This window comes from Drosophila virilis, chromosome 4 (assembly GCF_030788295.1).
Source record: "Drosophila virilis strain 15010-1051.87 chromosome 4, Dvir_AGI_RSII-ME, whole genome shotgun sequence".
Classification (NCBI taxonomy): Eukaryota; Metazoa; Arthropoda; class Insecta; order Diptera; family Drosophilidae; genus Drosophila; species Drosophila virilis.
Genome location: NC_091546.1, coordinates 18,604,874 through 18,623,933, shown reverse-complemented (window position 1 = coordinate 18,623,933; position 19,060 = coordinate 18,604,874). Strand labels below are relative to the sequence as shown.

At 39.8% G+C, this 19,060-nt stretch overlaps 5 protein-coding genes across 5 annotated transcripts; 2 read left to right on the top strand and 3 right to left on the bottom strand.

Moving 5' to 3' along the window:
- Nucleotides 1-4,813: 4,813 nt before the first annotated feature.
- On the bottom strand, nt 4,814-6,797 carry Rnmt (RNA guanine-7 methyltransferase). Its single transcript, XM_002051470.4, has 2 exons — nt 5,467-6,797; nt 4,814-5,403 (listed from the first exon to the last, which is right to left on the bottom strand). The coding sequence occupies exons 1-2, from the start codon at nt 6,647-6,649 to the stop codon at nt 5,321-5,323; spliced, it is 1,266 nt and encodes a 421-aa protein (XP_002051506.1). The 5' UTR covers nt 6,650-6,797; the 3' UTR covers nt 4,814-5,320.
- Nucleotides 6,798-6,945: 148 nt separating this feature from the next.
- THG (tRNA-histidine guanylyltransferase) lies at nt 6,946-8,178 on the top strand. The gene is made up of 2 exons (XM_002051471.4): nt 6,946-7,333; nt 7,411-8,178. The coding sequence occupies exons 1-2, from the start codon at nt 7,105-7,107 to the stop codon at nt 8,097-8,099; spliced, it is 918 nt and encodes a 305-aa protein (XP_002051507.2). The 5' UTR covers nt 6,946-7,104; the 3' UTR covers nt 8,100-8,178.
- Nucleotides 8,097-8,797, bottom strand: NC2beta (negative cofactor 2beta). The gene has a single exon (XM_002051472.4). It carries the CDS (start codon nt 8,795-8,797, stop codon nt 8,189-8,191), a length of 609 nt encoding a protein of 202 aa, XP_002051508.2. The 3' UTR covers nt 8,097-8,188.
- Nucleotides 8,798-8,964: 167 nt separating this feature from the next.
- Ankrd49 (ankyrin repeat domain-containing protein 49) lies at nt 8,965-9,774 on the top strand. Its single transcript, XM_002051473.4, has 2 exons — nt 8,965-9,169; nt 9,225-9,774. Exons 1-2 carry the CDS (start codon nt 9,034-9,036, stop codon nt 9,734-9,736), a joined length of 648 nt encoding a protein of 215 aa, XP_002051509.1. The 5' UTR covers nt 8,965-9,033; the 3' UTR covers nt 9,737-9,774.
- Nucleotides 9,725-10,644, bottom strand: DCTN5-p25 (Dynactin 5, p25 subunit). The gene is made up of 3 exons (XM_002051474.4): nt 10,492-10,644; nt 10,107-10,406; nt 9,725-10,036 (listed from the first exon to the last, which is right to left on the bottom strand). Exons 1-3 carry the CDS (start codon nt 10,537-10,539, stop codon nt 9,815-9,817), a joined length of 570 nt encoding a protein of 189 aa, XP_002051510.1. The 5' UTR covers nt 10,540-10,644; the 3' UTR covers nt 9,725-9,814.
- Between the last annotated feature and the right edge of the window lie 8,416 nt (nt 10,645-19,060).

Below are 19,060 nucleotides of genomic sequence, written 5' to 3'. Positions count from 1 at the left end.
CGCGAAGTTGATAACTGTCAATTGTGTGTGCACCGCAATTATGACTAGAGGCCACTTGGCCAGCAGGCTCTGGGCGTTTGAGTCCTTTCGCCTGTGTGACCGGCGTTTTATTTTTTTCTTTGTTTTGCCTCTGGCTATGGAGTTATCAAATGGCCGCTAAAATTGAAGAACAGAGCCCGTTATGGCCAAGGACGATTGGCTTTAACTTATGGCCAATGTCAGGCGGCGTTTGTTTTGAAAGCGAAAGCCATTATTATTGGCCTGCCCTGGCCTGGGCATGGTCGGGCCTGGCCTGGCCTGGCCTGGCCTGGCGTGGCATTGCATGCCAAAGTTTTGGGGTCGTAATACAGTCAAACATGCAAACACGCACAGGCAACAACGTTGCCGCTGCCAGGCACGCGGCTATACACACACACACACACACACATACACACACACACGCACACGGACATGGACAAGGTGAGGTCCTTGTCATTTAACTCACTTGCCAAGTTGACCTTTTGTCGTGTGTGCACTTCACAACAACCAAAGAAGAAAACAACTTTATGGTTTGCCAGCTAATACCCAAATGCCACGCCTTGAGCCAAAAAAAAAAAAAGAAAAGAAAATAAAGGAAAGGAAAAGGGACCCCCAACTACACACACGGGCACGTGCATGTTTGATGAGCTTATCAAGGGCTCAAAGTTATTGAATTTTAAATCGATACGTTTCCGGTGTAGCCAATTAGTTTTGCTAATTGCACTGAATAAATCATAAGCAACTCTGTGTGTAATTACAGAACGTACACGTATGCCAAAGGAGCGCATTACGTATACGCATGCACAATTGAAATGCCGCAAGGAATCACAACTGGATTGTGACTTGCACATTTGCATAATAAATAAGCGACACGGGCCGAAAGCAAATCAATGTAAACTCTCATCTTATGCATTATTTAGCGAAAGTTAACGCTGGCGAAATGCAACTGAGAAATTCATATGGCGTTGGGAGAATGACAAAGTGTGCATCTATTTAATAGCCCCGAGGACATTTCCCTTTTGCATTTATGTGGCAAGGAAAAGTGAAGTTCGTAAATGCTGAGTTTGTTGAAAATATATATTTGAATATATCATGTTTTGCCATATAATTCGATCCGGCTGGTGCCGACATTTCTGCAACACAAAGGCGAACCTCAAAGAAAAGAAAGACAGACGAACCATATGTAAAATATATAGACCTAATTGGGTCGGATATGCTTCCTTATACACATTTACACATTATATGACAAAATGAGAACTTATGGCTTGTTAGATATAGTAAATAGAGGGTAGAAAAGTGCAGATTTAAATTATTACTTGTTTAAGAATAAATAATATATCTTTTATTATAAACATAAATGTGTATTAATTTAAACTTATAATTTACTTTGGGGATTCAAAGCATTTTCTTTGTTTGTTGCCTAAATTAATTTATTTAGCTTATTTGAATTAAAGTTTTTGTTAATAAATCTAATATGTATGCATATACATATTTACATATACATACATACCAGAAGAAAGGATGTATTTCTAGCAAGAACTCCTTTTTTGATATCAAAGAAACCTTCAACGTTTTCTATTGAAAGTCATTTCAAGGCGTCCAAAGCTTTATTTCGAATAAATATAAAAGCATTTGATTTGACATATGACATCATAAGCTGCACAGATAACTGATTGTTTTCTTAAAACTTTCCGAAACTTTCTTCCTTTTCTTTTGCGAACGTCACTGTTATTATTCATATCAATCATGAATGGAATGAATCATTCATACATTGATGGCAAAGTTCAAGTTTGCTTTTTGGACAAGAACCACAAAAGATTAACATGCGCTCAGCTCGGATCGGCTCATTCTTCTAGTCCTTGTGCACACCCACACACACACACACACATTCGCATATCTTTTTAAATTGTTGCACGCCTCGTGCCTAAGCAGCGCCCCCTTGAGCCCTTGCCCTGGGGGCAATCCTTGTGAAAAGTTTAGCATAGCGTTCAGGGGCCATAAGAGGCAGCGGCGGCTAAAGGGGGTACAACAAAGGCAAATGCCTGTCATGCGTTTTTCACATTGTTCCATGCGGTTGAATAAACACAAGCCGTTACACACACACACGCACACACACACACCCATACATATGCATTTTATGAGTTGCACACACACGCAGTGACACACAGACACTTATTCGCTCGCTTGCCTCGACAGGCTTACAAAATAAACATTGCGGTATGTATTTTGTTTGTACACACTGCGTATACGTAATGTAAGGCCACTCATTTTGCCTACCCACCTGGCTGACTGTCAGTGGCCAACGACACACAAAAGATACACACACACACACACACATACACACACACACAATGCACGTCACACATATTGCAGCAGAGCTCAGCAGCCCGACAAGCCATTGTGGCAAAATGATTTAACCCATATCCTAGTTCCTGTCAGCTGCAGCTTCAGTGTGTTTTATGTTATTCCAACTTAAGAAAATGTTGTTCCAACTTAAGAAAATGTTATTACAATTTCATGAAAAGTCAGGAAATTGATTAGACAAACATAGTATATCACATCATTTTATCTAGACCTTAAAAGGCATTAAAAAATGAAATGATTAAGAAGAATTTCAAATATGTTTGTTTTTTTAAATTGAATGTAATATTAATTGTTTTAATAAGGTTTATATTTCTGTTAAAGAATTTTCCTTTTTATTTTAAATATTTCTTCAAATTTGTTGAATTTTTGCATTTTATAATTAGTTTCCATCTACCTGCACGCCTGCACTGCATATTCGTATTTTATCTAGATCCTAAGTAGAATTATTTAAATCTTTTGTATAAAATGAATATGAAATTAATTAAAAATTAAAATTTGATGTAATTGGCGCCTAGCTTAAAACACATAGAAATTATTAATTAATTAATAACACCCTTATTCCATCCTTGGGTGATTTTTCTGTGAAAAATTTAGTTTCATAAATCTTGTCAATTGATCTTCAGCAAAGGCTATTATAGGGCCTATACCTATCCCTAGTATACGGATCTTAAATACAGATTAAAGGTTATTTTTTTGAAAAACAAAGATGCTGAAAATTTATTATAATTAAAATTCATACATAATTTTATATATATAAAATGTAGCATATATTTTACAAAATAGATCTCTTGTTCATTAAAATACGCTTTGAAAATCAAAAGAATTCAAATTTGTCGAGCAAATATTTGAATTTTTAGTTTTTCTTAATTTTTCTATTAACTTTTTTTTAATATTTGCTAGTTTTGACCATAAATCAAGTGCTTAAGATATTTCGCTTTTGAAATTTATTTATTCTCAACCATTTTGGGTCTTTTTATTCATTTTGGTACATTTCATCAGGTGCAAATGTTTTGTGCAACCTGGTGGCGAGCATTTGGGTTAAAAGTGAACTAATTTGCATAGACCGCATGGAACAATGCGCAGGCGGCTGCACGAGGAGGTAACAAAAAGATTCATTAGGGCCAATCAGTGCAAAGCGCGTCGGGGGCGAGGGGTAGCAGGTGCCAAGAGGCAAGGGGGTGCCAATGCTGCGCCACGAGCCGAGCTGTGTGCCTCTGTGTGAGTGTGTGTGTGTGTGTGTAAACAGTTTTGTTGTTTGCCTTCTAAATACGCACGTTCTACTTTAAACAAAGCGTAGCGGACACACACACACACACACACACACACACACACACACACACACACAAGTGCTGCTCTGTTGTAAACAACATGCAGGTATGTGTGGGTGTGAGTGTGCGCTTGCATATGTGTGCAAAACAAATTTAAACTTTACGCCCAAAGTTTATTTTTATGAGCAAAACTTTAAATAATGAAATTATCTGACAAGAACTTGAAGATGGGCAAAGCACTACACAAAGAGAAGTAAACGGACAAAGAGAGAGAGAGAGAGAGAGAGAGAGAGAGAGAGAGAGACGGAGTGAGAGAGAGAGAGAGAAAAATAACCAAGAGCGTAAGCTGTGCGTGTGTGTGTGTTTCCGAGATCCTTGTCTCTCTCACACACACATGCACGCAAACATTTATCCGTTTTGCTGCCTTCAGCAACCAATCAATGGGCGTAATTTATGCCTTTATTTGACTCATACTCATTTGTACCTACTCGTTTTTGTTATCAAATATTTATTTACACTTGAGCTATAATAATTCATTGATGCATTGAATGCCAGGCACGGGCTCGCACATTTGGTAATCGGTCTCGGGCACGACCCGGCGACGTAAACGTCAGGACTAACCTTTGCCCGTTGTCCTTCAATGGCGCCGTCGCTGTGAAAGCAACAGCTGTGCGCTCTCTTTCTCTTTACTCTCGCGCTCTCTACCACTCTCGGACGGTACGTGTCCATAGACCCCTCCGCGCTTCCATTAAGCTTTCGGTAATGGCCCAAAAGACTTCCAGTTTCGCCATTCGTTGGCCGAAAGCTTCGTTATCAAAGCTGCTCAAATGTAGAGAGCATGGCGCAGGTATTGTCTATGTGACGAGGGTTGAACAATGGATTTTCGCTAGTTCATAGTTGAAATTTTATTTAATGTCTTAAACGTTCTAAGAATAAAAAACCTTATAGAGATATCTAAAAAAAAAAAATAGTTATATACGATTTCAAATATTATTTTATTGTCCCCAACTGAGGAATTGGTATAAAGTCTCTTTCAAAACTGCTATTCCGCACGAAAATCAGGCCAATGTTGAGGGAATTATGGGAAAGAGCAGGATCTGCTGCTTAACAAGTCAACATTTTATTTATAAACCCTACTATATAACGATTTCACTAGATATGAATGGAGATATATAAATTCTATATATTTATCAATCTGTGTCTTTGTCAACTAGTTTTTATTTTAAAGTTGCGATTGACACCCATGTGTAACATATAATCTATAGTCGAAAAAACAATTCTTGTGTAAACAACTATTTAAATTTTCCAAATATTTTAATTAAACTCAGCAATTCCGATATTATTATAATGAATCGTAAATGGTATTTAATATTTTTAACGTGAAGTCTCGAAAATTGCATGGATATTAAGTTTTCTCTTGTACATTCGAACTTTTGATAATCATTTTAATACTTTTGTAATATTTTCGTTGTTTAACTGCAACTTTTTTTATATTAACGTTAAAAGCTTTCAAATACACTTTCCAACTTAAAATATATGCTCTGATTATGCTGAGTATGTTGTAAATTCAAACCATTAAAAAAAAAACCCCGGTATCTGAACAAAACTTTCGATGCGCTTAGTATATATATATATATAAATATAGATATATGCGCGTCTTTTGGGAATCATCAGTCGTCAAACTCGAACAGAGGCTTGCCTTTGGCATCCCAGCTGTTTTTGCATTTCTTGAAGGCACAAACCAGATAAAGTGCTGCAAATATAAATATGAGCAGTTAAGTCAGCTGGATCGCTGCGATATTTGTTAAGTACTCACTTGTTGCTTCCCATTCGGATTTGGAGAGCGTGCCCACGGGCCGAGAGCGCTGTGTGCCAAGGACTCGGCGCACATGCTCGAATTGATCATCGCTGCCACAGCGATGGGGCTGGACCGATTCCAGGCCAGACATGCGCTGCAGCAGCTGGCGGCCCTGGGACATCGTCTCCCTGAAATATTCGGCAAATGTGCTGCGCCTGACCAGCTGCAGACCATGCCGGCGACCCAGTTTGACCAGAGTTGGAAAATGCACCAAGAACTCGGGACAATCGACAACGCCCTCCATATGGAACTGATATTTGGCGCCGAAAAGCGGCAACGACTCCGTATCGCATTCAAATTCAATGCTATAGACATCGTTGCCAAATCGGCGTGCATTCGGTCCGGCCGCTTTCAATCTCCTAATAATTTCATAAGCATCCGGTATGGTCGCTATAAAATAGCCACCCGGCTGCAGGCACTCGGCTGCGTTGCGCATCATGCAGTCCGCCTGCATGAGCGACTCGAAGCAATAGTGAAAGGCAAACTGGCAGGAGACCAGATTCAATTGCAATGACGCATCCTTATAGCGTTCACGCAGACGAACCATTGTCGAGTCGCAGGCAAAAAATTCGGCTGTGAACTTGTGCGCATACTTTGATCTCTCCGCACGCTGCAATATGTCCTGATAGCGACGCTGGCATTGCTCGACCGACACCTCGGCGATGTCTGTGCATATTAAATGCGATATTTGGGCTTTATCCCATTTGAGCAGATCCCCGCCCTTGCCGCAGCACATGTCCAGTACGCGCAGTGCATCGCCAACGCGCTGCTGTTGCTTTATAAAGGCCATAAACTCGTTGATCAACTGGCTCTTGATCCAGTTGTTAAAGTTGCGCATAAAATAGATTTTCGACTTGTGGCGCTCCTTGCGTCCGGCCTCCTTCAGCTCGTTGTAGTGATGGGCAACCACATGTGTGTTGGCCGCGCCGCCGCTTGAATGGCTCCCTCCATCACCATCATCGGCAGCTGTTGCCTCTGCATCATAGTTGTCCGAGCTGTTTTGTGTAGCAGCTGGCGGTTTTGTTGCTGCCGTCGTCACGTTTGGTTCTGTGTTGGCATTACCTTCGCTTTCCTCATCGTCTGATAATTTGACTGGCGCAAATTCTTCGTCCATCACATTTTTTTCATAATTAACACTCATTTTATTATAACACAATGGAATTTTGTGCGGCCGCCGCTGAATAGTGGAATATCTGGCCGCGATACTCTGCAACAGCTGTTCAAATATTGAGGCTGCCTATCGATTATTATCGCCTCTGCTAGTGTTGCACAACGGTCTAGAATGCTTCAGTAGCCTAAAATAGTAAAGGTAGTAGAGAAAACATACAAGATATTTGAAGAGATGAAAAATGTACAACATTTACATCTCGATTATACGAGAGGCTCGGCTTTGAGCAAACTATGATCAGCACACTCATTTTTTCCGTTCGTTATTTCATTCAATGAATTCTATGTTGTTTATGAGCACTTGTACTTAACATATTTGTGGTCGTGGTCGTGACGTCACAACAGTTCAGCTAACATGTAGATCTGTCTATGCGTCACCTTGTACATTGCCAGCACCTGTTTCACATGCGGCAAAAGTAAATAATTTAAATGCATTTCCGTGCATTTAATCGCGCTGTGCTCAAACTCTTGGCTACGAATAAAAACGGAATAGCGCTCGACAGACGCAGCATGGCCTGCAGCAGATATGAATACGTTAAGTCCTACGAACAGGACGACAGAATATTGCCAAATGTGTGGATTGTGATACGCGTCGATGGCAAGAAATTTCACAAATTCGCCAATGTGCACAAATTCGAAAAGCCCAACGATGAGAATGGTGAGCACGCTGCCCGAATTGAATTACAATAAAATCATAATTATAAATAATGGAAAAAAAAATGTAACCACGTGCAGCGCTGAATGTGATGAATGCCGCCGGAATCGCTGTCATGCAGGAGTTCCGGGACATTGTGCTGGGCTACGGCCAGAGCGATGAATATTCGTTTGTCTTTCGCAAGGACACGACAGCCTTTAAGCGACGCGCCGCCAAGCTGCTCAGCTACGTGACCAGCATGTTCTCCAGCAGCTATGTGCTCAGCTGGCCACAATGGATGCAGCAGCCGCTGAGCTATGCGCCCTGCTTCGATGGCCGTATTGTGCTCTATCCGTCGGATGAGAATCTGCGCGACTATCTGAGCTGGCGCCAGGCAGATGTTCATGTGAATAATCTGTATAATACGGCATTTTGGAAACTAGTGCTAGAGTCGGGTCTGACCAATCAACAGGCCGAGGAGCGGCTACGCGGCACACTCTCCGCCGACAAAAATGAGCTACTCTTCCAGCAGTTTGGCATTAACTACAACAATTTGCCGGCCATGTATCGCAAGGGCACGATCTTGCTGCGCAAGCGGCTGCTGTTGCAGGATGGAGAGCAGGAGAAGGGCAGGCAGGCGATAGTGCCCATACATGAGGATCTGATTGGCGCTGCGTTCTGGCAAAAGCACACCGAAATACTGGGCAAATATGTGCCGGGCACACATGTGCCGTCACATTTGTGCAGACAGCTTGAAGCTCAGCTGCAGGAGAAGGCCACAATTAGCTGAGTTTCGACTTATGACAATAGTTTAATAACAAATTATTACAAATACATTAAGAGCAAAGCAAATTAACTCGTTGCAACCACATGCTGTGTTTAGTAGTCATCGTCGTCCTCATCGTCGTCATCCTCACTGGGTTTGCTGACGAAGCCAGCACTGCTGCCGCTGCCCCCGCCCCCGCCGCCGACTCCGGCGACATCCGTCTGCTGTCGCTGGATAAGCGCATTGCTTTGTTGCACGGCGGCTGCCTGCATGCTCATCCATTGTTGTTGCTCTTCGCGTGCCTGCTCCTCGCGCGCCTTGGCGAACAGCTCCTGTTGCTGGCGCAGCAGCTCCTCCTCGGGTATGCCCAGATTTTCCAGGCGTGTGCTCTGTCTGCGCCGTTTGGCGGCCACCTCCTTGCAATCGTGCAGCACCGCCTCGGCCTCCTGTTTGTAATCGCGAAAGCCGAGACGATCGAGTGCCTCGAGCACATGCTCGGCATTGATTGTTTTCTTGCTGCGCTGATTGCACACCTCGTTCGCCTCGGAGCTGATCAGGTGTATGAATTCGGAACAGCAATTGAGTATCAGTTCGCGACTTTCGTTGGCCACGCGCACCGTGGGCACCAGCTCTTTAATTATTTTATTTATGCTGGCCCTGGGCAGTGTTAGCTCATCATCTTCGGCATTGGGTGGCAAAAGCTCCTCCTGTGGATTGGACATTGCGCGCACGAACCAAATGTAAACAAAACGCGTTGATCGAAAAATAAATAACAACGATGCTGCTGCTTCTTGCTGCTAGCATTTGCAGTGTTGCAAAATCAAAGAGAAACATGCATATATCGATAGTACGATGTTTTTTCAACGTGTTATCGATAGCAAAACATCTGTTTCAAAGGCAAACATTTATCAATTGGAAAGTAACAAATCGGCATTTTAGAAAAAAAAGTTTCAGTATTATGGGCGACTACGATTCAGATGATGAAAAATCGCAAGTGGAGAAGCTGCGCTATGCCAAGGTGCCGCGCGGCATGTTCGTTAGCGGCTGGGACGATGACACCGACGAGCTCATCGAGGAGGACAAAAATCCACAAGGTACAAATAAACAGTATAAACAAAAGAGAAATTAAACTAAATGTTTAACATGCAGCCAGCATTGAACGCATGATATTGTGGGCCGTCGGTGAGAATCGCATTAGCGAGGTTCGCGAAATCCTACAACTGGACGCGGACAGTGTCCACGCGCGCGACAACGATGGCTACACGCCTCTGCATCGCGCCTGCTACAACAACTTCGTCGACATGGCCAAGCTGTTGCTGCAGCATCAGGCAGATCCAAACGCACGCACTGCACTCGGCTGGACACCATTGCATTCGGCCTGCAAATGGAACAATGCCGATTGCGCCCTGCTCTTGCTGCAATTTGGCGCCGATGTGAACGCCGAGTCGGATGGCCAGCAGACGCCTTTGCATATTACGGCAACCGTTTCCAATTGCCGCAATACGGCCACTGTGCTGCTTCTGGATCGCAATCTGCAGGCACGCAAGGAGAATAACTCGGAGGAGACAGCCGCAGTGATTGCACGTCGAACTGGCATGAGCTATGTGATCTTTGAAATAGCCGATGAGGCCTACGACTGCGATACGGGATTGATTGACTAAAATGTCGTTTATTTTATTAAATATAATACTTAATATTAGTTGGGTTCTATGAGTGAAAAACTATGTGTTTCATTGTGCCTAACTGGCCGGTGCCGGTGTGCGCACAAAATGCTCATAGAATGACTTCGTATAGTTGACCATCTCGTCGTGCATGGCGGCGGGCACAAAATACGGATTACCCTGACCGCCCTCAATGGTGCCCTTGGCCGTGTAGCGCATATAGCTGGACACTGTTGTTTCCGGCGGCAGCACGGCACCATCCTCAATTACACAGCAATCCTTGAGCGTGCAGCGGCGTCCCTGGAATCAATCAGAACCCATTTAATCTACGTGTTATAAGACTTGTTAAAGCTTTAAGCTGCCCACTTACGATGATGGCATTCTTGCCAATGTACACAAAGGAACCAATTATGGCCGCAGAGACCACAGCGCCCTCGCCTATAAAAACATGATCGCCAATGTGCATGGGAAAGAAGGCGATGCCTTTGCTAAACTGTTTATAGGGCGGTCGTATCACAGAGTTTTTGCTTATAACACAATAGCGTCCAGTACGCACATTGGCCAAATCGCCGCGTATTATGGCTCCGCTCTGTACAATCACCTTGCCATTGAGCACAATATTCTGGGAGCCGCAGAGCACCGTGTGGCGGCTCACCTTGTTGCCGGATGCCTGTAAGCAATAATTGATGAGGTCATCGGAGCGAAACGAATTGATTGGTTTTCGTTTATATTTATGGCACATAATTACTACGCACCGTTTCAACGTATTCATCTTTGCTGTAATAGGTATCCGCAATTTCCATTATTTTCAATATGTTTGAATAAGCTTAATTTTATTTGCAATTTATTGTTTGCGTTTGCAGTCTGACCAGCTCAGCTGTTTCGATAACAATTATATCGATATTGCGGCTGCTCAGCGTGTATTTGGCGTTGCCAGACTGTGTGCTTGCGCGTTGCCAACCACTGCTAGAACGCTGTTAACGGCGAACTGACTGCATTAATATAATTATTTATTTATGCATACAATTATATACATTTTAATTGAGAGCTATTTTTTTTTTAATTAGGCGCATGCTGCTGTTTGCTTAGTATAATCAAATACGGGTGCATGGCAAATGCAGGTGTTTAGCCCATGTTAACCCTGAACTTTGCATGCAGTTGGCAACTGCAGCAGCGCTGATTAGAACAACAATTATGCTCACTCTGTTGTTGTTGTTGTTGCTGTTGTTGTTGTTGTTGCAGCTGCTGCACATTGATTAGATCGTCTGCTAAAAATATATTAAAAAAAAAAAACGTACATAGATTTCTATAACTAACAGCTGAAAGTGACCTCAGGCATGCCACATACAAAGTTTCAGTTGAAACTTTTGTTTTTGTTTTTGTTTTTGCCTCAATGATGTTCCAATTAAATTGGTCTTTGTATAATCGGGTCTGCCCGGCCCCATTTGGCCTTCGGCACTCGGACTATACGCTCGAATGCCCAATGCCCTCCAGCTGGCCACATTCGCTAATTGGCAGTCCGACTCTAATGCCAGGTTCTGCATGCCAAAGAACATTCATAACCATATTTATGGTAATCCATTATGATATGCCCACCTTTAATAATACGATGTATTGTTGTGCATGTAAATGAATTTGTTTTGCCATTTCGTTTTGGCCATTCGATATTCAACTGAGTCTCGACCTTACCAATAATTCAGTTGGTCAAGCAAATCGCCAGTTGAACATTTGAACTTTTGGCCAATTCATTTGCAGCAGCCACACAAAATAGAAAAAATTCGGTAATTACCAACTGGCAATTGTAACTAAATCTGGCTGATCTTTGTAGTAAAGCCGCCAGTTGAAGGCCTCGGAGCTTGCCACCTTTGGCCTAAGGTTATTAAACTTCAACTTGAAACCTGCCAAAGGTTAGAAGCTGTTCATGTTCAGCTTTTAATTGAAAAGCAAATGCAAACAAACAAACAAACAAACAATTGAACAATGATCAAACAAATAAACACCACGAATCAAATTTGTTTGGCACTCGAAAGTGTGTGTTTACTTTTCTGGAAACTTAACTTGATCTATTCAGAATTGCCGATGTTGGGTATTATACAGAGAGTCTGTGGAAGCACATAAAATAAATTGTGTACTTTATTTTTTTATATATTATTAATATTTTTAAATTAATAGTTAGTCATTTAAACGTTTGCAGTAGAGAAATAAAGCGTCAAATCTTAAACATCCTTTTTCTAATCATGCTGTAAATCGCTTAAACCTTTAAGAATAATAGACAAAGCATAAATGGAAAGAGAGTGCATAAATCTTCAGAATAGGACGACGATGAAAGACAGCAAAAATAAGCAGAAGAAGATAGAGAAAGAGTGATAGAGTCAAACGTTAAAGAATTACAGAAAGAGCAGAATAAAAATTGGAAATACTGAATAGTTTTTGGTTCAAAGGCTCGCTTTAAGCCAATCGTTTAAGGAAGAGGCTCAAAAAGGAATTGAACATTTTTCATTGGCACATTTAACGAAAGGTTGTGTGTGTATAATCTAGGAAAGAAAGCGAGCCAGACAGAGGCAGAGAGAGAAAGTAAGGAAGAGGGAAAACAAGCGAGTAAGGTAGAGAGGGGGAGAGAGAAATAATGAAAAAATTAAAATTGATTGAGAGAGAAAGAGAAATGGAAAAAGAGATAGAGAGAGAGAGAGAGAGAGGAAGAGATAAAGAGAGAGAGAGAGAGAGAGAGAGAGAGAGAGAGAGGAAAAGATAGAGAGAGAGGAAGAGAGAAAGGAAGAGATAGAGAGAGAGAGAGGAAGAGAGATGGTAAAACAGAGAGCGAGAGGGTGAAAGAAGAGAGAGAGGAGGCTAAAGAGAAAGAGAAAGAGAGAGAGAGGAGGCGAAATAGTAAGAGAGACGGTGAGGTTAAAGGCGAGTCAGGAAAAAGGAAGAGGGAGAGAAAAACAGTTTAGTTAGTACCTTTCTGAAATATTACCTATTCAATAAATAATCGTAAATATTTTCATCAATTGTTATTAACTTGAAGACATATTCTGGCTCATCTAAAGCAGCTGAAACGCAACAAAATAAATAACAATTGATAGCTGCCACATGGCGACCTTGACCATGCCGCAGCAGGTATTAAGCGCTGCCAATCTCCCTGGTGGCATCTATGTAAATATTTACAAAGCTACATCATCGATGGCCTTGATGATAGCGCTTGTTGTTGTTGTTGTTGTTGTTGTTGCTGCTGCCTCTTCTGCTTTTATCCATATTATTCAAAGCCCAAAAGCGCAAAGCTAATCAAGTTTTAAATACACGCACTGCACATCCGCCTGGGCAGACATCATCCAATTCTTCCAATCTCACGATCTATTTGCCATTAAAGTTGATTTTTACTATTATTATTATTGCTGCTGTTGTTGTTGCTGTTGTTGTTGTTGCTGTTGTTATTGCGAGCGTGCGCACAGCTTCAGTTTGTTTGTTGTTATTGTTTTAGTTGTTGATTTTGAGCGTTTTAATCGTTTTTCAAGTTGCTGCGAGGCAAAAACTGAAGTGTGCCCAGGGGCAAAAGCATAAATCGGCAGCTTAAAACTATCATAAATAAGCGCATAATTAATAAAGACCGCAATTGAAGCAATGCTTAAGAGCTACAGTGAAAGCTCTCGGACGCGGATTACATATTCTTTGGCCCGAAAGAGATGCCAACAAAAACTGCAAAAAGTAAAACTGACAAGTAAAATTAATAATATTATTATTAATAATTAGTGCCCGAAAAGAAATGCTGATTTTTTGTCAAAGAAGCAGCCAGAATCCATCTAAGCTGTCCGTTCGCAGAGCTTTCACTGTATATCCATATATATATATATATATATATAACGATTTGAGTCGATGTCGCGCCGAGAACAATGCAAAAATTGTAATAGCAACAAATCAAATTGACTCGTAGCTGCAATTAAAAATTAAGAAAATTGTTTCATTGAATTCTATTGCGCACAAGGTGAGGCGCGGCATGAAAAGTTGAGCTGCGGTACGGACGGAGGCAGACAACAATTGCATATAATATTTTCACCTTTTTGCATGCAACAAGTAACAAGTTTTTTGCTTAAGTCTTTTGTTTTAATGCAGCATTGAAAACCAATAAATCGTTGCCTGCAATTGACATTCGCTAAATACAGAGAATAAACAAATAACCAACGAAATAAATAACAAGAAAATAAATAGTTAAACAAATGTTAAAATAAAATATTTCAATTGGAGATTGAAATACTAAATGAGATGTATAATTTGCTGAAAAAATAATAATATAAAATATTGTTAACAGCGACTCAATATATTTGCGTGTTTAATTGCAACAATTTTCTCTATTTTCAAATGCGTGACTAGAAATGTTCTTATATTCAAGTGTTTTCCACTCACTTTTGCCTTCAAGTCTAGAAAATACAACCAGAAAAATATTCAGAATATGAGTCAGTCGCGGCCGCCAAATAAGGAAGTAATCAGTGTGAATGTCAATTACACGCAACGCGTGGTATACGTCATAAATAAGTAAGAGATTGCGTATACGCCGTGTAAGTGTCGTATCAGTTCGCCTTGGGCTTTCAGCTGGTATCAAACAGCCGCGTTGCGCACAAATTAAATTCATGAAGTTCAAATACGGAATAGTAAATGAAACTCGAAATTGAATTGAAAATCGAAAACGAAATCAAAATCAAATGTTGCCAGCGAATTACGCGGCATGCATGCGACGAGGACAGGCCCCTACGCCTTCCCTCGCATGCCACAGCTGCTGCCCCCTTGAGTCTAAACGCCCCTAACAGCATATTGTGCATGCTATTCAATACTCTACCCCAATTGTACATTAGCTGTGCTATGAGACTTAACGTGGCTTAAAATATATTAATACAATTTTGTGACAAATACTGTACATATTGCGGGTAAACTATTTGGTATAGATTAAATAACAGTAAATAATAGACTTTTGCTTTATCTTAAAATTTATCATCTATTTTCGACAAATTTCAAAAAGAGTGTGAATATGTTTAGCTGATGTTATTATTAAGTTTCGCTTGAACGTTAGCGTATACGCAGTTCGTTCTGCGAATTGTTGACTTTCAATAACATTCTCTCAGATCACGCTTAGAATGCTAATGTATCATTTTGCATTTAAGTAATAGTGTAAGCGTATACACAGTTCGTTATGTGCATTGTTGACTTTGCCGCTTGTGTATTTTGTATTTTGATTTTCGCTTGTTTTGGCTTTGGTTGCGCCGCTTCGTGCCGCCCGCCCAAGGTCAAGTGCACGATAAATGTGTTTTATATATACATATTTTGTTTCTTACATTAGTAGCCAAGTTTTTGTTTAATTAATTTTTAATATTTTCGCCGTGCAAGTCACTCGCTTCGGTTTGTTGTTGATGTGACAAGCGGCACGCAATTTGGGCGTTGCTCGGCTAATTGCTACGCCCGAGCTTTGACTTAGGTGTCGCCCCTTCACACACAACTGAGAGGTGTCTGAAATGTGTGTGGCCATGATGGCGTTTGGGTGGGCTTCAGTTTGCTCCTCTAATGTATTAGGCTGTTTCATAACTCTTAACTTGAATATTATGTGTGGCTTTATAGGGCCTGCTAGGGGCAAGTGCTTGAACTCCTTTGTCTTTAGCCATTTAACTAGTTTTTATGTCTTGAACATATATATATATATTTTTTTTTTCATTTTTTTCAAATATTGACAAATTTCCTTTATATATATATATATATATATATATATATATATATATATATATATATATATATTTGATTTAAATATCAAATATATTTCCTGTTTCCTATTGAGTCCAGAAAAAAATTGTAAAAAATCAAAAAAAAAAAATATTATAAATATTTTAAATAGTAGCCATTAAATCGGGTTTTCTAGACAAATCGACCTTCGTATTGATTTGATGCCCTTGCTTGTGAATAAAGAAAATCCCATGAGCGCGCTTGTGCTGCTCGTCTTATCCGAATATCAAATCGCACGTTGCGTATTGCAAAAATTGTTTTCCAATTAAGCACCCACAATGGGCAACTAACAACTTCCTAGCCAAATGCGGTGCACACTTTGAGCCAACCTTCGCGCCGGCTGGCCATAATAAGCCGGGCCAATGCTCCACATAAATGGTAGCTATTTTATGAGCTATACTAACCGAAGCGTGTCTGTGTGTGTGTGTGTGTGTGTTTTTTTTTTTTTTGTATTATAAGATCTGACACATACGCAACTTAATGGTCAATCATTGTCAATCAGACAGTGGACCACCCAGGCAACCAAACATCATTTCGACAATGACACTGAAAGTTCACTCAACTTCAGAGCTCAAGAGATTTAATTGGTAGCGGAGATATTGTATGCATAGTAAAGCATTAAATCAAGGCAAAAGCTGCACGCACAAAACCGGAGAATTCTTAGCTAACTATTCCTGATCTCTGGTATGAATCTATCTTAGCTTCCAACTCATCTAAGTCCAAAATTTCGCAAAATACAAAAGTCATTTGGATCATCTTAATTAATATGTTCTAGAACTGTTTTACAGGGTGACTGCCAATCGAGCACTTTCGGCTATGCAAAATTCTGATTTGTTAATTAACGCTTATCAAAGTCGTTGAAATGCCCAAGGCAAGAGAGTCAAGACTTTTAGTCCATTTAATCTCATAATTTGCAAAAGCTCTAATTGACGGCTTGCCAAAATAGAGACCCTGCCCAAAAATGCCAAGACTTGGCTCAGCCTTGCCCCTGGCATACAAATGGCATACAAAACAATTTTGACGAAAAAAAAAAAATAATTCAGTTTCAGGTTCAAAGCTATTAGCGCCCGCATGCAAATGCGTTAAACCGATCAAAATTGGAACAATCTGCCTGCATGTTCAACACATCAAATAATCAATAAACAATTGGCTGGCTTGTTGTTGTTGTTATTGTTGTTGTTGTTGTTGTTGTCGTGCGTCGTCAGTCTCTTTTTTGATACCCTTGCCAGGGGGTTTTATCATAATGTCTATCTGATAGTTCCTGTAAAACTAAAAAAATGGTGGTTTCGTTTCATTTAAAACAAAGTTTCATTTAAGCAGACTTTTATCATGTAGAAAGAATTTTGTATGACAAGGAAAAGTCCGCCTTAAATAAATGCTTGAATTTACAATTTTAATTTTAAATGAAAATAAATTTGAAAATGGAAGTAAATAAAGTTCTCTAACAAGTTTCCAACTGTAAAAAACACTAAAACTAAAAAAAGTTAATTAAAAAAATGGAGCTAATTTTAAGTATTTTGTAAATTATTGCATTATATATTTATGTTTTATGTTTTATTATCTTAATATTGTTTTCTAAAATTAAAATATACTTCTCTTTACTCAAAACTTTCGTACATCCCACATATATAATATGTGTAAGCAAGTTTTTGTTAGACGCATGAAGCAAAAAATAAGTATTTTTGTAAGCAATCTTTGACTATTTTATAAAACTAGCTAACAATTTGAAATGTAATCAAATGTATGCAAGGGCATTTAAAATTCGTCAATTTATATTTTACGCATTGTTTTTCCATTGAGGTTGTTGTTTTTTGTTATTATTTTATGACAGCTGACAACTGTTGCCTACCGTTTTTTAAATAGTTTTTTTTTTTTTTGGGGCCACTTCGTCTGTCGATTTAGGCTTCTATTGATCGATTCGCATGTGCCGCATGCGAAGTCAGCCTCGGGGCATGGTTAGCGGCAAAAAAAATAAAATAAAATAAAAATAATAATAATGTTTTAATTAGCAGCGCGAAACATTGAATGGAACTGAGGTCGACACGAACTCGGTTCTAGCAAAAGCCAGCCACGCCCCGGCGAAGAGCACGGAATATAATACACGCGGGGGCACACTGCGATTATTATTATTTTTATAAAAATAATTATAAACAGCCAGCTGGGCGCATTCATTATTCAAGTTTCACACAATAATTTCGCGCATTTATTATTAGTTTTATTTTTTTTTTTCGTTTTTAATTTGTTGCTGTGCGACGTTAAGCGCACACATTAACAATAAACCAAACGAAAGGAAAATCTTAAGATTGTGTGAGGGGCAGCCCAATGAATGCCTCACTGAGCAGAACCCCCTCTCTATGCCCCCCTCCCTAATTTTTGCAGAGTTAATGCTGGCGTTGAGCGCGTGACACGAGTTTCTAGAAATAAAGGGAGTTACGAATTTTTGAAGCCTAAAATATTTCAAATATTTGTAATTTTCTTCCTTTGATGTTTCTCGAGAAGAAGCGAAATTTATTCGAGAAATTTATAAATATAAGAAAATTTTGAAAAAATGCCAAATAACTAAAAATATCGTATTTAACATTATTTTTATATAATTTTCTATTTTTTTATACCCTTAACCCATTTAAAATGGGTATAAGGGTATATTGTATTTGTGCGAAATGCAAATGCATGTAAGAGGCAGAAGGAAGCATCTCCGACCCCATAAAGTATATATATTCTTGATCAGCATCAATAGCCGAGTCGATCTAGCCATGTCCGTCTGTCTGTCCGTCCGTCCGTCCGTATGTATGAACGCAAGGATCTCAGAACCTATAAGAGCTAGAGACTTGAAATTTCTGATGTAGATGCTCCCAGTTCCCGCGCAGATCGAGTTTATTTCCGATAATCGATAACTTACTCCGTTTCCAAGCAAATCGATATCGATATCCTATTTTTTGGGTAATAATAAGAGCTAGAGCCACCAAACTTGACATAAAGCTTCTAAAATAGAATATATATATGCATTTGATGTTGGAAGAAGAGGGTTCAGGGTATCCCCTAGTCGGGAGCTCCCGTTGTTTGATTTACATTAATATTAATATTAATATTATTATATTGTATATAATAATATATATTGTATATTTTTAATCTTTATTATATTTTTCAAATTTATTATAATATTTATTAAGTACTATCTCACGCATTCATCGCTAGTGAAAACCACAGAACTGACGTAACTATTTTCATTGTTTGATATTGTGTGTACAGCTCTCCAGTTAATAATGTTTTAATACAATCGTTAGTTAGTTCTTGAACCCCTGGTGGGGGGAGGGGTGGGGGGGGGGGGTGCGGCTTGAACGTTGGCGCACAACCATAACTAATCTGTGCTAGTCGATTCGTGTTGCATAGAATCTTGACATGAGGAAGCCATTTGGGTCGCTTTTGTGTAATGGCAGTAATTAGTGGCATATGAAATGTCATTAGTGTGAGTGAGATGGCATTTCTGATCATTAAAAATATACAGATTTGTAGAAGAAGAAGCGTAGTTACAAATGTTAACAGATTGTTTTGCAAGCCGTTGGG